The following is a 20,260-nucleotide window of genomic DNA, read 5'->3' as shown; positions in this document are numbered from 1 at the left end:
ACATATTATGCAAAAATATTATACTTACTCGTAAATTACAATTTTAAATAAAGTTACTCCGAATGTGTTTGTGGTTCAATGGACAAGTGTACTTTTTTTTGTGTTTGGATTGGGACAGCTACAAGTCCCCCAATGAGATGTGCAAGGCAGGGGGAGGTCGAAAGAAGGTTCTATATATTGCAGGTGCCATAGGAGCGACCGAGTTGTCAGGTAATTTTTGTGTTGTAACCAACTGAAGGATGTCTTTAATCACTAACACACAATATATGTGTATCTGAATGCAGGGGCATAATTTTATAGAAAAATATATGGTAAAAAATAACTGCTCCACGGGAGCTCCTTTAGAGAGCCGTGCTGCGGCATCCGACGACCATGGCCAGCAGAGCCATGCGGATGTACATACCGTACTCGGCCTGCCGGAAGTAGGCAGCGCGCGGATCCAAGTCAAAGTCGCGACTGATCTCGTCCAGACGCGGCAACGGGTGGAGCACAATCATACGCTTTTTGGCCAGAGTCATCAGCTTGGGCGTGACAATGAAGGGACCGTTGCACTGCAAGTACCAAGCATATATCAGCATCAGCTGGCAGCATCTGGATTATCCTGGGGGCTTACCTTCTGATACTCGCTGTCGCTGTCGAAGCGCTCGCGCTGTATACGCGTCATGTAGAGCACATCGGTGTCGGCCAGAGCGTCCAGGGCCAGGGCGTTGTAGAACACCTGTTTGACGCCCCGCTCATTAACAAACTTGGTGATTTCGTCCGGCATCTGGAGAGTCTCGGGCGCCACATACTGCAGCGTCACATTGTAGAGGGTGAGGAGACGTGCCAGCGAGTGGACGGTGCGACCATTTTTCAGATCTCCACACATGGTGATGGTGAGCCCGTTTACGGTGCCGATCTCCTCCCGAATGGTGAATATGTCCAGCAGTGCCTGGGTGGGATGCTCCCCGACGCCGTCGCCAGCATTGATCACCGGCTTGCGGGAGTACAAGGCGGCACGCTGAGAGCCAATAAATGAGAGATTAACGAATGGAAAGGGCGTCAATCCATTGCATACTTACAGCCACAGCTCCGGGTAGGGGATGGCGCAGCACCATGACATCCGCATAGCTGGCCATCACTTTGATGCTGTCCTCCAGGGACTCGCCCTTCTTCACCGACGATGTCAGCTGATCCATGCTGATCACCCGTCCGCCCAGTCGGAGCATGGCGGCGGCAAAGCTGCACTGCGTCCGTGTGCTCACCTCGTAGAAGACGCTGGCCATGATCTTGCCGCGCAGCAGATCGTCCAACGGCCGGTCCTTGGTCACACGCGACTTGAGCAGCTGCGCCAGATTGAAGATGTCGTTTAGGTGGTCCTTGCTGAACATGTCCACGGCCAGGATGTGCTTGCCCACCAGCGAATGGGCCACCGGGTTGGGACTGGGCTGAGAGTACTGGTTGGCCGCCACCGACCCCGATGCCGATCCAGACACAGACATGGCGGTCCGCTGCAGGTAGTCCCTCAGGGTGGTGTTGCTGGACGAGTCCAGGCGGTGGCGCGGCGACGGGGAGATCGGCCGCAGGAAGCTGTTTGAATTGTTGGCCTCGTCCACAAAGTGGACCTTCGCGGCACCCTCCACAGTCAGGAGGCGGGCAAAGGTGTCGTTGGCGTCCCTATCGCTGGGCAGCTCCTGGGTGGCCTCGGAGAGCAGCTGCTGGGCGCCCGCTTTGTTGCGGACATTCTGCCCGAAGCCGGGCTGCACGAGCACCTGGCCGTCGATGAAGGCCACCTCGCCGCGCAGGACCACGCGATGGACACGACCCGTGACCTTGGTCCCCTCGAAGGGCGTCCAGCCGGCCTTGGTCTTCAGCTCGCTGCCGGAGATGGTCCACTCCTCGTCCAGATCGACCTCCACATAGGTGTGCGGCTGCTCGGGCAGGTTGAAGATGTTGCGCGGATTGCGGTGCAGCTTGCGTTTGATATCCTCCATGGTTAGCCGGCCCTCGTGGACGGCCTGCAGTAGGAGCGGCAGGATGGTCTCCAGGCCGGGAAAGCCGGGCGGTGGACGCTCCGATTGCTTCTCCTCGAGCGTGTGCGGTGCATGGTCGGTGGCGAACACATCGATGTACTCCATGTGCTCCCACAGCGCCTCCTGGTCTTCGGGTGAGCAGAGGAGCGGACGCACCTCGGACATGCCGGAGCCCAGACGATCCACATCTTTGGTGCTAAGGAACAAGTGGTGCGGGCACACCTCGCACGTTACCTTGATGCCCTTCTCCTTGGCCGCCCGAATCAGCTGGATCTCCTCCTTCCTGGCCACATGACAAATGTGCACATGGCGATCCAGCAGATGTGCCAGCAGCACCACAGCCGCCATGCTCTGCTTCTCCGCGTGGCAAACGATCGGGGCCCGTTTGGGCCAGTGTGAGAGGTGTCGCTGCCAGGCCGTCATATCGCTGAGCCTCAGTGTGCCGTACGTGTCGTTGAGGTACATCTTCAGGCCACACGCCTGCGAGGCCAATTCGTGGGCCTGGGCCCAGTTCGCATCGGAGGCGCCCAAATATAGGGCATAGTCACAGCGCGCACCGAGGCGGGCCAGCTCCTGGAACTGGGCAAACGTCTCCTTGTCGACGATCGAGGGATTGGTGTTGGGCATGGCACAGACCAGGGTGACCCCGCCAGCCAAGGCAGCGGCTGTGCCGCTGGAAAAGTCCTCTTTGTGCGTGGCACCCGGCTCTCGCAGATGCACATGGACATCGATGAAGCCCGGCAGCTTGACAATCCGCCGCGAGGTCATGCAGTCCGTGTGGGTCTTCATCGCCGGCTGGCCACCCATCAGGCGCATCGATTCCACCAGCAGTTTGGTGCACTTGACATCCGTCACCAATGGTATGGAGTAGTCCACGGCCAGACGACGGGTGCGATAGCCATGCGTCATGAAGGAGGACACCCTAAAAGGCAAGGACAAGTGCATCCATAAGCCATCAGTGCTAGGAGGGGGGGCAGCATTTCTGAACTCACCTTCTGACACCTCCGCCACTCATTGGCAAATTGATGACCAGATCGAACTGTTTATTGGCCAGGAACTCGGCCAAATGACGCAGCTCCCCATTGATGTCATCCGGCGTTGTCTTATCGAAAGTCCACTGTACGGATTCCACCTGTAGAGAGCAGAGAAAGGAGAGCATTACATAGTGAGAGGGCATTCCCAAGGCCAAGTGTACGTCAGTGGCAATCTTCAACTTCAAATGCAATCAATTGTTTGCCCACGCCACACACAGATATCGATTTTTATGGGATGTTGTAGAGATTCCAGAAAATATAGGTAATAGCCCCCCGCCCCCGTTTCTATGGCACAGTGGGTCCAGACACGCGCACAATGGTGAAAGGGAGAAGGCTGACCACGATTAAAATATTATTATATATCCTATTAACTATAAGAATACAAATATCCATTTAATAAAAGGTTTCCAAGAGTTATCTATGATTTATATAATACAAATTATAGTCCTTAGTGTCCCTGGAAATGGATTTATACATATATATAATGTATCCTCATATTACCCAATAGCATGGCTTCACTTTTTCAGAGCCTGCCTGAATGTTCATTCGATGGAGTGGTGGAATGTTTGGTCCCACAGTAGAGTGAAAATAGTCGTTTGGAACCAACCCCGCGCCCCTCCCCCAGCCGGAAGTGTAGTCAGAGTCAGCACTTATCTCCGCTGATGGCTGATGATTGTGATTGTTTGATTGTTGATTGGTGTTGATTGGCACGACCTTATCAGGGAGAAGAGTGCTGGCGACAAGACAATCGAACCCGATCAGAGACACAGACGGAGCCGTCCGTCAGTAAAGAAGCAAAAGTCAGCCATGGGTTGCTCCTGCTCGAGGCCATCGGAATACGAAGGATCCACGCCGAGTCCACTGCAGGCGGGCATTGCCCCACCGCGCGTCCAGCGGCGACGCCAACAGGAGGAAAAGCGGATGCGTCAGCTGCAGAAGCTCCAGAAGCGCAATGCCCGCAGGCGACAGCAAAAGCGAGGATCGAGCGGTGGTTCATCAGGATCAATACGACGCCGCCGTATTAGCGGCAAACCGAGCCAGGATCTGGCCCTGCAGCTGCGCCTGCTGGGCGGCAGTAATGGGAGCAGTGCCACCGAGTGTGTAAGTGCGTTGTATGCCCGCACCTTGGAGCACCAGCGGGAGGAGCTGCAGCGCACCATCGAGCAAAAGACACTGCAACAGCTGGACAAGGAGCTGCCCACGTTCCTGCTCAACCAACTGCTGCTGGGCCTGCAGTTCTTCGCGCACTTTGATGCCGAGATGGGGGCCATGGACGAGGAGCTGCAGGCTCAGAGGCGTGCCTGTGGCCAGTCCCTCACCGAGCACAGCCTTCTGCAGGCCAGCGCCATAGATGTGACCGTGTCCAAGCATCTGCACTTTAAGCCCATGTAGGTGGCACTCCCCAGTCTTCCCTCCTCTCCAGACCTCTCCTGATCTCTCGATGTTCTTTTTTTTTAGAGCTGCGAAGCACTCCCAGCCCCTGCAGAAGCCCCTGACGTATGTGGTGTTCGAGAACGTGGACATATCACGGCCGAACGATGCCAACTACGACTCGATTGCCACCCTCTGCAAGGTGCTGCTGGAGTCCGACTACTACACATCCACGCCCTGCCGATCCGAGTACGTTCAGCTGATGGAGCAGTCCCGCTGGATGGGCTATGTGCGCCTGAAGCTCAGGGAGCAGGCCCACGACCCGGCACACCCACTCGTTCCGATTGGGGCCATGCCCACCAGCAGCGGCGATGAGGGGGAAGGGGAGGGCGATGGCATCTACACGGACGGTGGAGGATCGACATCCGGCTACAGTTCGGGCAGCTGGCGGGAGGGTGACTACGATCACGTCTATCTGGCACGCCTCAACACTCTCCGGTCCATGGAGGAGCTGAGAATGGGCAGCGCCACTCCGCTGGAGAGGAACGTCCTGCCGGAGGGATGCGTATGCCGGCTGGCCAGCTGCCTGCCCGCCTGGCTGGAGCAATCAGACGACGAAGACGACGACGACGACGACGAGGAGGACTTGTCCGGCGACAGCGATGGGGAGGAGGCTGGCAAAGAAGAGGCTCCAGAAGAGGGTCCGCGTTCCGCCTACGAGACCGTCCAGGTGCTACGGCAGTGCCGTGTGGAGCAGCAGCGCCGTCAGGCCCTGCTCCAGCAGAGTTACCTCAGCTCCGATCAGTTCATGAAGTACTTTGGGGATCTTCTGCGGCAGCAGCTCTCCCGAGAGCTGCAGATCCCCCCCTCGCTGCTGGCGAGTGGCAGCTATAGGGGATGCAGCGTGTACACGGACAGGGAGGAGCTGGTGCCGGCCATCCATGTGCCCAACGCTTGGCCCGACTGTGCCTTCGAGTTCAATCTGAGGGCGCGCCCGCGTCTCACCAATCTGCACACCGACGAGAAGTTCCAGTGGCCCACGGAGCAGATGAGGAACCGCATTCGCTCCTTTGGCTTCCATGTGGTCCCAGTGGGGTATGCGCCGAAGCATTCTCGGAATCCCTTCCGGGAGCTCGAGTGGCGCATCGTCTTCCCCCAGGCGGAACAGTTCCTCGAGCGCCAGCTGACGGCCATGCAGCTGAAGGTGTTCCTCCTGATGAAGGTGCTCGTGCGTACCTTTGTGAGCGACAAGTGCCAGGCCATGGGCTCCCTGGTGGAGCAGCTGCGAGCGCATCTCTTCTGGCAGTGCGAGCGGCACAGCAACGACTGGCCCGAGGAGTTTCTCGGGGAGCGGCTGCTGCGCTTTGTCCGCTCCTTCGACGAGTGCCTGGCCCGGAAGCACCTCAGCGATTACTTCATCGAGCGGCGCAACCTGTTCGAGCATGTCCCGGAGGACGCACTCATGGAGCTGCGCTCCATCATGGCTGGGATTGCCGAACAGCCGCTCCTCCATCTGGTGCAAGCGTTGCGCAACATCGAGCATGCTCCCGACTTCTATCCTAAAATGGACTACAAGCGGCTGCTGGACAACTTCTTCTGCCAGGACTACCTGCAGCTGCACAGCTGGGGCAAGTTCTCCCGCTCGGGCAACTCCATTCTGCAGCAGGCGCACCAGCAGCAACAGCAGCAGGATGAACAGCAGCAGCAGCAGCAGGAAAAGCAGCGAGAGGAGGTCACCGATGCCCGGGGACTCCTCGGCATGCCGCAGCACCAGGAGCGCTCACGGGGCAAGCTGCGGCGCAAGACCCAAATGCTGCGAGCCTCCAGCCAGCAGCAGCAGTTGACCGAGCAGCGGCGTCCCTCCCAGGACTCATCGATGGATATGTCCATGCAGTGGCTGCTAGCGCGCTCCCGCAGCCTTCAGGACACTCCCCAGTCGCAGTCCCCCGACGGGCCGCAGCTGAACAACGGCCTGGAGATACTGCGGCGCACCAATCTGCTGGAGTTGCTGATCGACCATTTGCTGGCCATGCTGGCCAAGGCCACACAGTTTGGCAATCGGATGCATGCGGAGCTCTTTTTGGAGCAGGCCCAGAGGCTGTGCCGACTGTATCAGAAGCTCGGATGCTCCCAGAATGCCCAACACTATGTGGAGGAGCTGCAGCAGGCGTCTGGGCGCATTGAGCGGATGTGTGTGGCCGGTGCGGAGGCTCCGCCGGCCCTACCACGACGCAGCTTCTCCGGATCAATCAGTTGTTCGCCATCGCCAGCCCCATCGCCCCATCCTTCTCCGATGACTCCCCAGCAGCGTCGCAAGTCCATTAAATTCATGGAGCACGTAGTGCAGATCCACTCACCCGATCCCATGTCCAGGCAGGTCCTGCCCCTGCCACACAACACACCACCGGGCATCCTGAAGGGAAACACACAGCCCAAACCAGAGGGCGAGGTGCAAGAGGTTAAGGAAGACCCAGCCCAAACAATGGCCACTCCCAGCGAGAGCATTCTATCACTCAACACTCTGCTACAGCGCCTCAACGTGGACCCGGACAGACTACAGACCCTGAGCAGTAAGACGGAGCAGGTCATCCAGACCCTGGCACCATCGGAGGCGACGCGCGAAGAGCTACGCGACATCCTCAGGCGGAACACGCAGAAGATCAAGGAAGCCTTCAACTGAATCCAACCCCAATCCTAAGCAGTATATGCTCGTATATTCGTTGATATCCATATCTGTATTTTTAAGTCCCCCACTCAAAGATAAGACCCATCGAGTACTCTTCTGGAAGGAACTCGTACCTTGTGCTACTAAATCCATTAGGAATACTTAAGAGAGCTCAAGTGACTATGAGAGGGTTTCTGTTTCACTTTGACTTAAGGTTTGAAATCAAAGTTATTATAATAGGTAAAGGCTCCAAATAAAGCACTACTTAATACTATCTTCCATATCTGAAGATGTACAGATATCTACATATGTACATATTTACAATAAAATAAAATACAACGAAATTCAGATCTTTCAGAACTAATGGCATGAATCGATTTATCAGCCTTCCTCCTAGGATATAACTATTGCGTATCACAGCTACTATAGTTGTTCTTCCAGAGTTCCTTGGTGCCTTGGCCCTGAATCTAGCTAAAGTGTCTTTGAAAGTGTTTTCTATAAGCAAATCGGAATCTTATTTTCCATTCAGTAAAGAAAAGAAAAGATCTTTCGATAAAAAACTAAGATAAAGACTATTTTAAGTCGAAATCACAGCGAAGCTCGTGCAGAGCATCAATCTATTGCGTCATGCACATGCAATGTATGTCGTTTTTTGCTTGTCTTGAGTCAAGCAGCAATATGACTCTTAATACACACGACATGCAATTTGTTTTCGTTTTCTTTTCTTGGAAGCCAAGCTTAGACTAGATGGTCGTTGAAGCATTCGCTTGTGCACGCGAGTCGGGCATCACTGTGGCGATTCATGCACACGAGAAGTAAATTGATTTTGGTTTTTTAGCTTATCGCGAGTCTCGATTCCAGCATCGATCTGCTGCCTCATGCACATGGCATGTAATTGGTTTTTTTTTACTATTCTTGGGGATTCTCTTTGGAAGCATGGTCTGAATCCTCAGCACTTCCCCAGCAAAAGACAATGATTCCCCTCGTTAAAGGAATCCTGACAAGTTGATTTTATAAAACGTTTTTGTACTTACATCAACGCCATGTTCTGCATAGAAATCGCCGGTGCCCATGGAGGCGTACAGTTTGTAGCCCATTTTGGCCAGATCCCGTATGGAAGGAAGCAGTTCCATTTTGTGCTGCCCAAAAAGGAGAAGGAAACGAAACGAATACGAATTATAAATGGAAAAGTCCTCTTAAAATAGAAAACATGGAACCGAACGCTCACCTTGAAGCTACCGATGGAGAGGAGTACGGCATTCTTGGGTATCTGAAAGCCGGTGGACATCATGGCTTTGAGGTAGGCTTCGTAGCGGTTGTCGCCGAAGCCGGCCACCTCTCCGGTGGAGGCCATCTCGACGCCCAGCTGGACATCGGCGCCCGCGAGGCGGGAGAAACTAAACTGTGGCACCTTCACTCCGACCTTGCCGACCCCATGGAGCACATCGATGGGCTCCACGTCCATGCCGACAATGGCTCTGGTGGCGGTTGCCACAAAGTCGTGATCGAGGGTCTTCGAGACGAAGGGGAAGGAGCGCGATACGCGCACGTTGCATTCAATGACCTTGAGTTCGTTGTTCTTGGCAATCAGTTGCATGTTGAAGGGTCCGGTAACGTCCAGGAGGCTGGCCAAGGCGCATGTGATCCGCTTGATGGCCTCCAGCGTCTCGGCGTTGAGATCCTGCGGCGGGGTGACCAGCGTGGCATCGCCCGAATGGACGCCCGCATTCTCCACATGCTCAGAGACGGCCATGCAAAGGATCTGGCCGTCGGCGGCCACGGCATCAACGTCGATTTCCTTGGCCTCGGTGAGAAACTTGGATATGACCACCGGATGCTCGCGACTAACCTCCGAGGCGGCGTTCAGATACGTCTCCAGGTCCTGGTTGGAGTAGGCCACATTCATGGCCGCCCCGGACAGCACATACGAGGGTCTGACCAGGCAAGGGTAGCCCACCTCCTCGCAGAACTCGATGGCCGACTTGAGGTTGGTCAACTCCTTCCAGCGCGGCTGGAGGATGCCCTTCCGGTCCAGCATGCGCGAGAACTTGAAACGATTCTCGGCACAGTCGATCGAGTCCGGGGAAGTGCCCAAAACCTTGGCCTGCTGCCGGTGGAGATCCATGGCAATGTTATTGGGCAGCTGGCCCCCCATCGAGAGGATGATGCCCTCGGAGGACTCCAGTTCGTAGATGTCCATCACCACCTCAAAGCTGATCTCCTCAAAGTACAGCCGATCGCACATGTCGTAGTCGGTGGAGACCGTCTCCGGGTTGTAGTTGATCATGATCGTTGGCTTCTGCAGCTTCCGCAGCTCCCGCAGGCAGCCCACGGCGCACCAGTCAAACTCCACCGAGGAGCCAATGCGGTAAACGCCCGACCCCACCACAATGATGTGGCCCCCGGGGAACTCCACGTCATGCTCGGTGCCGTGATAGGTCGTATACAGATAATTGGTGCTCGCTGGCCACTCCCCTGCCACCGTGTCGATCTGTTTGACAAACGGACGGATTCCCAGCTGGTGACGCTGCTGGCGCACCACCAGCTCTGTGCTTTTGGTGGCCTTGGCTATCTGCTTGTCGGAGAAGCCCAGACGCTTGGCTTTGAGCAGCAGATCGGGACCCAGCTGGCTGCCCGAGGCATTGAGGCGGCTGAGATGGTGGTTGAAAAAGACGATTCGCTCCAGCTTGTGCAGGAACCACTGATCGATTTTGGTGAGCTTATGCAGCTGCTGGATATCCATGCCCATGGTCAGGGCGGCGGCCAAGAAAAAGGGCCGTCGATCCGTCGGCTCTGAGAGCTGATCCGCCAGCTTCTGCTCGTCGACGACCACAACGTCAGCATCGAAGCCCAGCACATCGCTGTCGACCATGCGTAGGGCCTTCTGGAAGGCCTCCTCGAAGCTTCGTCCGATGGACATCACCTCGCCGACGCTCTTCATGGAGCTGCCGATGTGCTTGCTGACGCGCGTGAATTTGGCCAGATCCCAGCGCGGTATCTTCACCACACAGTAGTCGAGTGAGGGCTCAAAGCAGGCCGTCGTATTCCCCGTCACCGAGTTCTTGATCTCGGGCAGGGGCAGGCCCAAAGCCAGCTTGGCGGCCACATAGGCCAGGGGATAGCCGGTGGCCTTGCTGGCCAGCGCCGAGCTGCGCGACAGCCGCGCATTCACTTCGATGATGTAGAACTGCTCCGAGTGGGGGCAGAGCGCATACTGGATGTTGCACTCCCCCACAACGCCCAGATGCCGGATGACCTTCAGGGCGGTGTTGCGGAGCATTTGATACTCCCGGTCCGAAAGCGTCTGCGAGGGGGCCACCACAATGCTCTCGCCCGTGTGGATGCCAAGCGGATCGAAGTTCTCCATGTTGCAGACGGTGATGCAGTTGTCGAAGGCATCGCGCACCACTTCGTACTCGACCTCCTTCCAGCCTTTGAGCGATTTGTCCACAATCAGCTGGCTAGAGTGGGCCAGCGCCTGCTCGGCGAGGTTCTCCAGCTCCTGTTCGTTGTTGGCAAAGCCAGAGCCCAGGCCGCCCAGCGAGAAGGCGGCCCTGGCCATCACCGGATAGCCGAGACGGCCGGCCGCCTCCAGAGCCTCAGCCACCGAATAGACGGCCTCCGATGGCGCCACCTGCTCCCCAATATCGTTGACGCGCTGGGCGAAAAGCTTACGATCCTCCGTTTCGATGATCGACTGGATGGGTGTGCCCAGAATGCGGACATTGTACTTCTCAAAGACTCCGGCCCGGTCCAGTTCCACGCCGCAATTGAGGGCCGTCTGGCCGCCAAAGGTGAGCAGCACTCCGTTGGGGCGCTCCGACTTGATCACCTCCTCCACGTAGTGGGGGGTCAGGGGCAGGAAATAGCATTTGTCCGCCATTCCCTTTGAGGTCTGCACGGTGGCGATATTCGGATTGATGAGCACCGTCTGGATGCCAGACTCTCGCATCGCCTTGATGGCCTGTGAGCCGGAGTAATCGAATTCGCCCGCCTGGCCAATGGAGAGGCCACCAGAGCCCAGGATGAGCACCTTGCGCGGCTTAGGCTGGACGGGCAGCAGCTTGGCGGGACGCAGTCGTCGACTAATAAGTTCTGGCACACTCAGCTGGGGAGTACGGATGGATTCCATAAAGACATCGAAAAGGAATTCGGTGTCGCAGGGCCCTGCATGATGCTCCGGATGAAACTGCACTGAGAAGTAGGGCTTGGAGCGGTGGACAATGCCCTCGTTGGTGCCGTCATTGGCATTCACAAAGAGCTCCTCCCATTCGCCGGGTAGATCCTGCAGATCCACTGCGTAGCCGTGGTTCTGTGAGGTCATCAGGCAGCGGCCAGTGGCGCGGTGCAGGCAGGGCAGGTTGTGGCCACGGTTGCCGTACTTCATCTTGAAGGTGGAGCAGCCAATGGCCTTGGCCAGCAGCTGGTGGCCCAGACAGATGCCGAAGATGGGCTTGGTGCCAGCCCGGATGACGCGCCGCACCTCCTCAACAATCGCGTCGCAGCTCTCCGGATTGCCGGGTCCGTTGGACAGGAAGAGGGCATCGTAGTCCTCATCCTTCAGGTCAGCGCTCCATGGCAGCAGCTGCACAGAGGCACCACGCTGCAGCAGGCAGCGCAACTGATTGAGCTTCAGGCCGCAGTCTATGATGGCGATGCGTGGGCCCTTGCCACTGGTGGCATCCCCGAAGACCATCTTCTTCCGTACGCTGCACTCCTTGGCTAGATTACGGGTGTTGGGATCCTCAAAGATTAGTTTGTTTGGCCCCTCCTTGGGGGCCTTGTACACGATGCGACCCAGAAGGCTGCCCTGCTCCCGCAACTTTTTGGTAAGGGCGCGTGTGTCCACGCCACTGATGCCAGGCACCTTGTGCTCAGCCAACCACTTGGGCAGCGTCTTGGAGCTACGCCAGTGCCAGGCGCACTCGGCCACTTCGCCCACCACAAGGGCGGTGGCCTGCACGGCTCCCTTGAGCCACTCAAAGTGCTTGGGCAGGCCGTGCTCGTCCTCCTCCGGGCAGGGCACTCCATAGTTACCAATCAGCGGGTAGGTCAGCACCAGAATCTGTCCACTGTACGAGCGATCTGTCAGCGCCTCGGTGTAGCCGACCATGCCTGTTTGGAAGACAACCTCGCCTCCCACCGGACTATTCTTGGCCACATGTCCGAACGACAGCCCCGGCATGACGGTGCCATCCTCCAGCACCAGGTAACAGTCCACTTGTCGCATCTTTATCCTGTCCACAGAAGGTACAAAGAGAGTGAGAGAGATGCTAAGCAAATCATTTTATTTGTGTACCTATTCTGCCTATAAAGATTAGCTTACAATATACCCTCGATACGATATACGAGTACAAGGTACACACATATCCATATGTATAAAAGCTTTCTTTCGTCTAATACTCCCTTCTACTGGACGAGTACAGGATAGCGTTAAACCCGTATACGATAAAAGCAAACTTGCGGTTCTCTTTATACACACACACAAGAAACGCTCTCACGAACTTTTGTCTGTCTCTCTCGCACTTCTATGTTTTTCGATGTCTGGCACAACATGTTGCTCCCGTCTGGAACAGCGCTTCTCTTCGCTTATCAAAAACGGAGAACTGAGACAGCTTACAACCACTGCCACGACATGCAGGCACTGTTGAGCACAAATGAACATATTCAATTGTTTAAATATGGATCAAATAGTATATATAATTATTAATAATATTCTTATAAATAGAAAAAAAAAAACAAAATGTGTTGTATTATTTTGAGTTTGTTTATCAACTGATACGCCACAGTTTACCACAATGTGGCACTGGTTGTGCGTTAGCGCACGTGTGAGAGGTTGGACTTGAAACCGGTTTGTACCCCAACAAAGTACACAAAGTTCTAAATCAAGACGTATTGTAGATACGTATAATTTGCAAAACAGTTTACACGAATTGAATAGTTTTTAAAATTTTTGCGGTTTTTTCTTATCTATTTAGGTGCACTCACACAGACGACACTTTCGTTCAGAGAAGCTTTAGATGCAGCCTGCAGTTGTAGTTGTAGATGGAGAGCACGTGTACACGTGTGTGCCAGAGCTTTGTTGTGTGTTCTGTCGCACTCGATGTCCAATTAAAGATGTATTTATAGCGCTTTGCAAACCTATATGGCGCAATTCAATCAACCCAACTTAACTTCAATCAACGCGGACTTATCGATACAACATCGAAACCGTCCGACCATCAGAAATATACCGAAACATACCGTCTCATTTAAAAAAAATACCGTAAATATACTGACGAATTCAAGTTCTATTTTACATATTCCTCGTTTTCGATCTTCCGTGGAATATTCTCAGCTATATAGAACATTTAGCCATGCCCATATAATTTTATCCGATTAGTGAATCAATTTTCTAGTCGTTGGAGTCCACTCGAGCTGCCGAGCGCGTGGGCAGAAAATTATTAACGCGTTCTCAAAATACTTAAGCCGCGCTGGGTGAGTTTCAAATCAAATCAAACCCAAAACCCGAACATGGACGCAGAGGCCAATGATACTATGGATATACTATCCATATACTATGGATTGGCGGATTACCTTGTCGTTTAGCCTTCGAGTGAGTCCTTTTCACTTTGTATAAGCAACGACCGGGAAGGAAACGTTATGAGTCGCGCCCCTACATTTAAACCCCAATACTTAGTCAGTATGTGCAATATACCATGTAAGCTTCATGCAAAATGTAAATTATCGAATCGATATCTGACAAAAGCTCGTAAATTATCGTTTTGAATTTAATGGCGGTTTGCTATATATGCGTTATTGCGTTTACTATCTATGCGTATGCCGGAGAAGTCCAACTTGCATATTGTAGCTTCATATTTTATAAACTTCGAAATATTACTTTTTTCTTAATTGATAAGAAACTATCGCACAATTCTAAGACCATCGATATTTTCGATAATGCCATCGATGGCTTCGCAGCCCAAATTTGAACAGCTCTTGTCCGTTTATAGTTAATCCGTTAAATTGTGAATGGGCCCACCAGGCTGCGAGCTAATAGAGACCACACTGGAGAAGCTGGGGCAGAAAATGCGAGAGTGTAAGTAAGCCAACGTACGATTCGCCGGCTGCGCAGTTCGATGAAGAGAGATAAAGGGAGGGAGTGATGAAAAATGCGAAACATTGATGTTTATTTACAGCCGAAACGGAACCGCATGGCCCCGTGTTCAAGATCCACAACCAGAAGACGCGCTACATCTACGACCTGTTCTATCGCCGTAAGGCCATTAATTGGGAGCTTAACGAGTACTGCCTGCGGGAGAAGATCGCCGACAGCAATCTGATTGCCAAGTGAAGAAGTGCTGCCTGCGATGCATACAGAGGCGCGTCACCAACTTTGCCACCAACAGTATATGTCGGGTGCACAAATCCCTCCTCGAGGAGGGCCCGCGGCTGCTTGGCAAATGCCATCAGCCCTACCACCTGTAGAGTTTAGTGTAAAATTGTATTTTAAACGAATGTTGTGGCAGGATTTGCGTAGGCTGTACAAAAAAAAGGTGTTTTAGACATGAGGGCTGATCCGATGGCCAATATACCCACAGATGGACAGGGACACCACCCACTCAAAGAGAGAGAGAGAGAGAGAGAGAGAGAGCGAAACGTAAATTTTGACGATTTTGTAAAGGATGAGCATCTAAAACTAAACCGAGATTTGCCTGCCTCCTTCGCTGCTGTAAATTATCCAACGCAAATCCCAAATTGGGGTCACCTATCTGCTGGCCACACTCCCCCAGCCTCGCCCACAGAAATTGCATGTACATAGATTTTAATTTAATGCCTTGAACAATTTATTACTGCGTTGACATAATTCAAACTCAATGTCGTTGGGGATGTCCCCGGTGGAAGTGGCAGTGGCGGTGACGGTGGCAGTGCCGTCTCCACGATGAGCACGTTGCTTTTATGGCCGTATTTATGGCTCTGGCTCTGGCTCTGGCTCTCATTCCCTCATTCCATTTTATTTCATTCTTTTCGAGTTTGGAAATTCTCAGGCTTCAAGTGCTCGTTGGTGTTGGACATAGACATGGACATGGGACGTCGCATGGGTCGATGGGTGCTCGGCCTGTTGGGTTGGGATGGTGTTAGGCGTTTGGGGGTCCACTGGGATTTGTGCGAAAATGATTATAAATCGTTTTTTAATTATACTTGTCTGCATATTTTCTCATTTTCGCTTTCCGAAATAGAATCGTATCTCTCGAAAAACACATATTGGGCGACAGTTTTATTATTCAAATGGAATATTATTTTCCAGCACGGGGTGTGGGTCTGGGTATGGGTCCATCTGTCGCTGACAGCCCGCCCCAGCCCCGATTAAAGTAGAGATTTAAAACAAGAGAGATGGCTACAATATTTCGACGTGTCTCGACCAAGAGATACCCTCTAATCAGTTTCTTGATATAGTGATAGAGATAGAGAATCTTTTACTGGTCCTACTAGGTGTAAAAATTCTCCCTTATCCAACAAGAACTTGGACCTTAGATCCTTACATCTCCTAAGTTTAGAAGAGGACATAGTTTTTACCATTCTTTGTGGTTTCAAAAGATGTGGAATAACATTTATAATTACCTGGTTGCTGTATCACAAAATTATATATGTAATATATGGGTTAAAGCAGACAGCTGATCGAGAATAGAGAATGCTTGAACGAGTATGTCTATGGGAGCTTATGGAGCCCCCCTGGATTGGGAAACAGAAATGTCGAATTATCCACTGGCGTTAGATTAGCGTTTTCAATTAGTGCACGTGTAGTTTCCTTTCTATCATAAAATGTTTTTTAAAGAGAACAATCTTTACCATGTTTGACATGGTGTGACACTTGCAATTCGCTAATAAGTATCATCTGTAGTGGAGCTGGACATCTGTTGGATAAGGGATAAAGAGCCCACAATAGAGGGTCTTAGATGAAAGTGAAAGCCACTATCTTACTTGCTCCTCACCCAATCTATCATTCATCTTATATTTTACTGATCATTGAAGACTCCATATGGAAGAGGCAAGAACAGGTACTGAACAGTAAACAGAAAAGAAAAGTGTTAAAGACATTATGGAACCATAGACGGAGCGACAGCTACATAGATGAAGGATGAACAAATAGGCCATTTGTGGGGCAATCGCTGGCAGAGGGAGAGGGAGCCGTAGGGGACACTGCTGCTCCATCTTTCAACACTTTCTTAGTAGATCTAAGGCATATTTTAAGAACTCCTTGGATATCTCGAGTGCGCCCTTGAGTTTGGAAGCGAGACGTCCATTGAAAACGGAAGGCTAAGGAGGCTGTATGCCGCTTTGCTACTGCCTTTTGCGAGTATTAAGTTCCCCCCCCCCTTCATAGGAGGCTGTGTTGTTTATCCGAGGCATATAGGTTTCCAGATTTCCCATTTATTTCAGTTAGGAACTACGAGTGGAACAGTGAACATATCTGTTTTAAGCTGTGTGTCATCTATTTTGTATCATTTTGAGCTTTGTGAAATTTTCTGATACTTCAGACTGAGATATGAATTCGTACACCAAAGACAACGTATCCAAGTGAGTAATCTGTGGTTCCCCTCTCCAGTCCCGGGCTTATGGCAGTGACTCTCCCACTCTCTTGCAGCATTCAGAATGTTGAGCTGATGGCCAAACTGTTGGCGGAATCGGGCACACCCTTGTGCTATGAGGCGATCTTGGACAAGATGGAGAAGCTCAATGGGTGTCCCTTGTCAAATAAGGACCGCCGCGAAACTATGGCCACGCTGGAGGCGGGACAAAGGCTGGGGTACCTTCAGCTTCAAGGAGAACACTATATTGTCAAGTCCCTGACCCCTTTATCTGGCCGCAGTAGTCAAGCCAGAGGCCGACCTGTAAACCGACGCGATAGCCAAAACCGGGGCCCGGCTCCAACCAGAAGCCGATCTCCACTCCGGCGCAATCCTGTACCTTCCAACACCATCGATACCGAGACAGACAGCAGAAAGGATTTCTTAAAATCGCAATGTAAAACAATGTAGTGATTTTCAAACTAAATTCATTAGACAATATTATCAAACAATATAAAACATGAAAATGTAAGCTTTGTTGACAATTTTATTTGTGGGATTGAAGCAGGCAGGGCTGTTCTTTAGAATAAAACATATGTTCGCATGGATGGATTACCAAATAAATGGATGGAGTGAGGGATTTAAGCTGCTGGGAAATGGAAGATGGAAATATGTAGAAATAAGCAACAAAGAGCGTAAAATCCACAAAATTTCTAATCAACAACGCTAGCACTCTATTTACATTCGAATTAAGATAAGATTCCATGAGGAATGGGGTATAGCCGAACAGATGAATACAGATGATCATTCCAGAAGATCATGATCATTGAGTATAGATCAGACGATGTACTCAATATACTCGTACGAATACAACCTCCCAAATCTGTGCTACGTTTTTTTTTACAGTGAATACACTTCACCACTTCCTACAGCTTTCCCATAATATAAATAATAATGGCTCTTATTAGGAATTGTATACTTTTGCTTGATAACCCTATGAGGCATGTTTTTTAAAGGAGAAACCATTCAGATCAATACAAGTATCTTCTCTTAAGCTAATTCTTTTAGCAAAGATATGTTTTTTTTTGTACAGATATTACTTGTCTGTTACAGGTTTCCCCTTATAATCGGGAGACTATGGGAGTCTATGTGTATACAGTCTACAGTCTCTTCTACAAAGCCCAGGTTTCGCGCTGATCGTTCAATCATAAATTGGGATCCAGAAGGATTTCCATAGCTTAGATGTTTGTGAGTGCTGGCCTGCTCGGGCACGGGTTTAACCCCGATCCCCTTTTACCCGGGCTGGCGCACCTCTTTTTTTTGGGATTCGTCGAGGGCTGTTAATTTAATTATACAACGGGCTGTGATCTGTGCCGGGGGATTATCTGGGCCCCGCAACAAGCCGCAACATGTCCGCTAATTTCTCACTGAATTATGGCTACCTACCCAAATGTGTACCCGAGGGGCCAGAGGTTGCCAATTCCAGGTAGCCTTATCGACGACTGATTGGCTCTTATCGCTCATCGGTAGATTATCCCTATACTGTGGGTGTTTCTGCATGCGTTGGCCACTGTGTTGACCTTGGACCTTATCATGCGCGTGTATCCGTTAGGCACATTTATACCACCCTTCCAATATGTATATCTATCGAGTGTCGGACACTTATCTCTGTATCTCTGTATATGCAGTGCCAGACATAACTTACACGCAGCTTTTCCATCGCGATTCCATAGCTCTAAAAATGCATATATTAAAATTTATTAGTTGCCACAGAACCATATTTTGTATTTGAGTGCGTGTCATCTGAAAATTAAATTCAAACATAATTTCTTTATCATTTTGTAGAATTTAAGTTGTACCTATTGGGTCGCCTTCCCTAAACGGATATATAATATAAATACATTGTATCCATGTTCTGGACAACGTTTGATCATGACAAGGTGGTACACATATAAAATGGATACCTGTCTGCAGTTCCTTAAGGATACTTTCAGCTTCGGACGCTAATCCCTTTGTTTACATCTTCGGTGAGGGACCAATCCCTGGACAGGTAGGGAAGGGGTACGGAAAGGCAAACAAGATCATAAAAGTTCCAGTTGTCAGTTGGATGGCGATCATTCATGAACAGACCTGCAGCGGTGGCCCAGTGCCACCCAATGCCGATTTCGGGCTACCTGTTTTCTATAAAAGCGAGGCGTGAAGGGACGAGGGGCAGCACAAGCCTTGCACACTTCGAGGAGAGCACACATCACACCCGAACACGCCATGGAACAGAGCCATCTCTATCTGCATAAATTCTACGCCCAGATCAGTCCGGGACCCCTCATGGTCAGCGCCACTGGCCTTCATCCGCAGAGCAGACCGGCAACGCAGCAACCCGAGCACATTGACGAGCTGGTGGCTCTGGAGCTGCAGCACCTGAAGACGCACTACGCCGACGAGGAGCAACGATATGTGGACCAGATGCTGCTCGCGAACCCCATTGTGGTGGAGCGACGGGCCCAACCTAGGCCGGAGACGACAGCGTCCGGCGCACCATCCCCGACAGAGGCATCCAGAACAGTACCAGTGCCAACACCCTCGCCCAGAGCCACATCCGCAGCCGCTCCAATGGCCAGCAGTCGCCACGACACCCAGCGGCAGAGGGCCGAGTCCTGCCGCAAGTCGCGCTACAACAACAAGATCAAGAAGGCCAAGCTGCGCTTCCGTCACAAGTTCGTCAGCAGCCAGCTGACGGAGAGCGCCGGAGTGCTGGACCACATGCGGGAGGTGATCGCTCAGGCGGAGGCGGAGCTGCTGGCGCGGGGCTTCAATCTGGGAGCCCTGGAGCGCATGCGCAGGAACTTCGGCGTGGATCGGTGCATGACAACGGCCATGGACCAGTGATTGATTGAATTAATGATTATTCTCTTAGTCTTAGTTCTTAGACACCTTTTTTTTCTTGTTGATTTTTCGATATTAAGCGTATTATTTTTGGTATTTAAAAACAATTCAAAATATTGTAAATAAACATGTTAAGCGAAATATTATGGTGTCTTTCGTCCTCCCTAGGCGTAGAATCCTTTCGAGGAATACAGCATTTGGAGTGCCATTCTCCCCACATCGGGAAGGGGTAATCGAAAGTTATCGAGGCGATTAGAGGTGTGTTTGATGAATCGATGAAGTGTCCAGAAGTGCTTGACTTGAATATTGGATACAGTGTACAAATAAATATATACCTTTAAAAATACATTTTTATTTTTAGAGATACTTGCTGGTGTTCGCCATTCTCCATACGAATGCGGCAGACAAACAATTTTGAGTTCATTATGGATATTTTCACTTTGCATTTAACGCTTCGGCAACCCTTGGGGGTTTTTTTTTTTTGGTGAATTCCAGCTGAAGGTAATCCCATTGCCATGCCATTCGGCTTGGTTAAGTTCAGTTCATTTGATCCGACATGATTGCACTCTGGTTTCTTATTTTCTTTATGTTTTTCGCTTGCGAGCAATTTGCGTTGCCAAAAGAAGTAAATGCAATGGAAGTAATGGCTTTGGCAGGGCGGAGGGGCTGTGGATTGTGAATGGGACTGTGGCTGCTGCTCGGTTCTGCCATTTGGTGATGGGGCTTCAAGCCAAGGATATTGGTGGG

At 51.7% G+C, this 20,260-nt stretch overlaps 5 protein-coding genes and 1 long non-coding RNA gene across 7 annotated transcripts; 5 read left to right on the top strand and 1 right to left on the bottom strand.

Annotated features, from left to right (window-relative positions):
- Positions 1–67: 67 nt before the first annotated feature.
- Positions 68–13,310, bottom strand: r (carbamoyl-phosphate synthetase 2, aspartate transcarbamylase, and dihydroorotase rudimentary). 2 transcript variants are annotated; one of them, XM_015186087.2, is made up of 8 exons: positions 13,071–13,310; positions 12,382–12,726; positions 8,311–12,319; positions 8,117–8,221; positions 3,005–3,144; positions 1,062–2,934; positions 614–1,000; positions 68–551 (listed from the first exon to the last, which is right to left on the bottom strand). In XM_015186087.2, exons 3-8 carry the CDS (start codon positions 12,310–12,312, stop codon positions 342–344), a joined length of 6,717 nt encoding a protein of 2,238 aa, XP_015041573.1. In that variant the 5' UTR covers positions 12,313–12,319; positions 12,382–12,726; positions 13,071–13,310; the 3' UTR covers positions 68–341. The 2 variants fall into 2 exon arrangements, with proteins under 2 accessions (XP_015041573.1, XP_001354698.2); XM_001354662.4 differs by lacking the exon at positions 12,382–12,726.
- LOC4815039 (uncharacterized) lies at positions 3,646–7,431 on the top strand. The gene is made up of 2 exons (XM_001354663.4): positions 3,646–4,434; positions 4,505–7,431. The coding sequence occupies exons 1-2, from the start codon at positions 3,854–3,856 to the stop codon at positions 7,095–7,097; spliced, it is 3,174 nt and encodes a 1,057-aa protein (XP_001354699.2). The 5' UTR covers positions 3,646–3,853; the 3' UTR covers positions 7,098–7,431.
- Positions 12,726–13,341, top strand: LOC117184740 (uncharacterized). Its single transcript, XR_004470190.1, has 2 exons — positions 12,726–12,933; positions 13,061–13,341. It is a non-coding gene; the product is annotated as an uncharacterized lncRNA (long non-coding RNA).
- Positions 13,342–13,995: 654 nt separating this feature from the next.
- l(1)10Bb (BUD31-like protein) lies at positions 13,996–15,774 on the top strand. The gene is given in 3 exon segments (XM_033383559.1): positions 13,996–14,160; positions 14,261–14,410; positions 14,413–15,774. Coding segments are annotated over 3 exon segments (354 nt in total). The 5' UTR covers positions 13,996–14,093; the 3' UTR covers positions 14,550–15,774.
- A 713-nt stretch (positions 15,775–16,487) lies between these two features.
- LOC6901326 (uncharacterized) lies at positions 16,488–17,162 on the top strand. Its single transcript, XM_002133991.3, has 2 exons — positions 16,488–16,640; positions 16,708–17,162. Exons 1-2 carry the CDS (start codon positions 16,609–16,611, stop codon positions 17,099–17,101), a joined length of 426 nt encoding a protein of 141 aa, XP_002134027.3. The 5' UTR covers positions 16,488–16,608; the 3' UTR covers positions 17,102–17,162.
- A 1,570-nt stretch (positions 17,163–18,732) lies between these two features.
- sisA (sisterless A) lies at positions 18,733–19,654 on the top strand. The gene has a single exon (XM_001354664.4). It carries the CDS (start codon positions 18,896–18,898, stop codon positions 19,514–19,516), a length of 621 nt encoding a protein of 206 aa, XP_001354700.3. The 5' UTR covers positions 18,733–18,895; the 3' UTR covers positions 19,517–19,654.
- The last annotated feature ends 606 nt before the right edge of the window (positions 19,655–20,260 follow it).

Source organism: Drosophila pseudoobscura, chromosome X (assembly GCF_009870125.1).
Source record: "Drosophila pseudoobscura strain MV-25-SWS-2005 chromosome X, UCI_Dpse_MV25, whole genome shotgun sequence".
Taxonomy (NCBI): Eukaryota; Metazoa; Arthropoda; class Insecta; order Diptera; family Drosophilidae; genus Drosophila; species Drosophila pseudoobscura.
The sequence above is the reverse complement of the archived record's forward strand: the minus strand, read 5'-3'. Positions and strand labels throughout refer to the sequence as shown.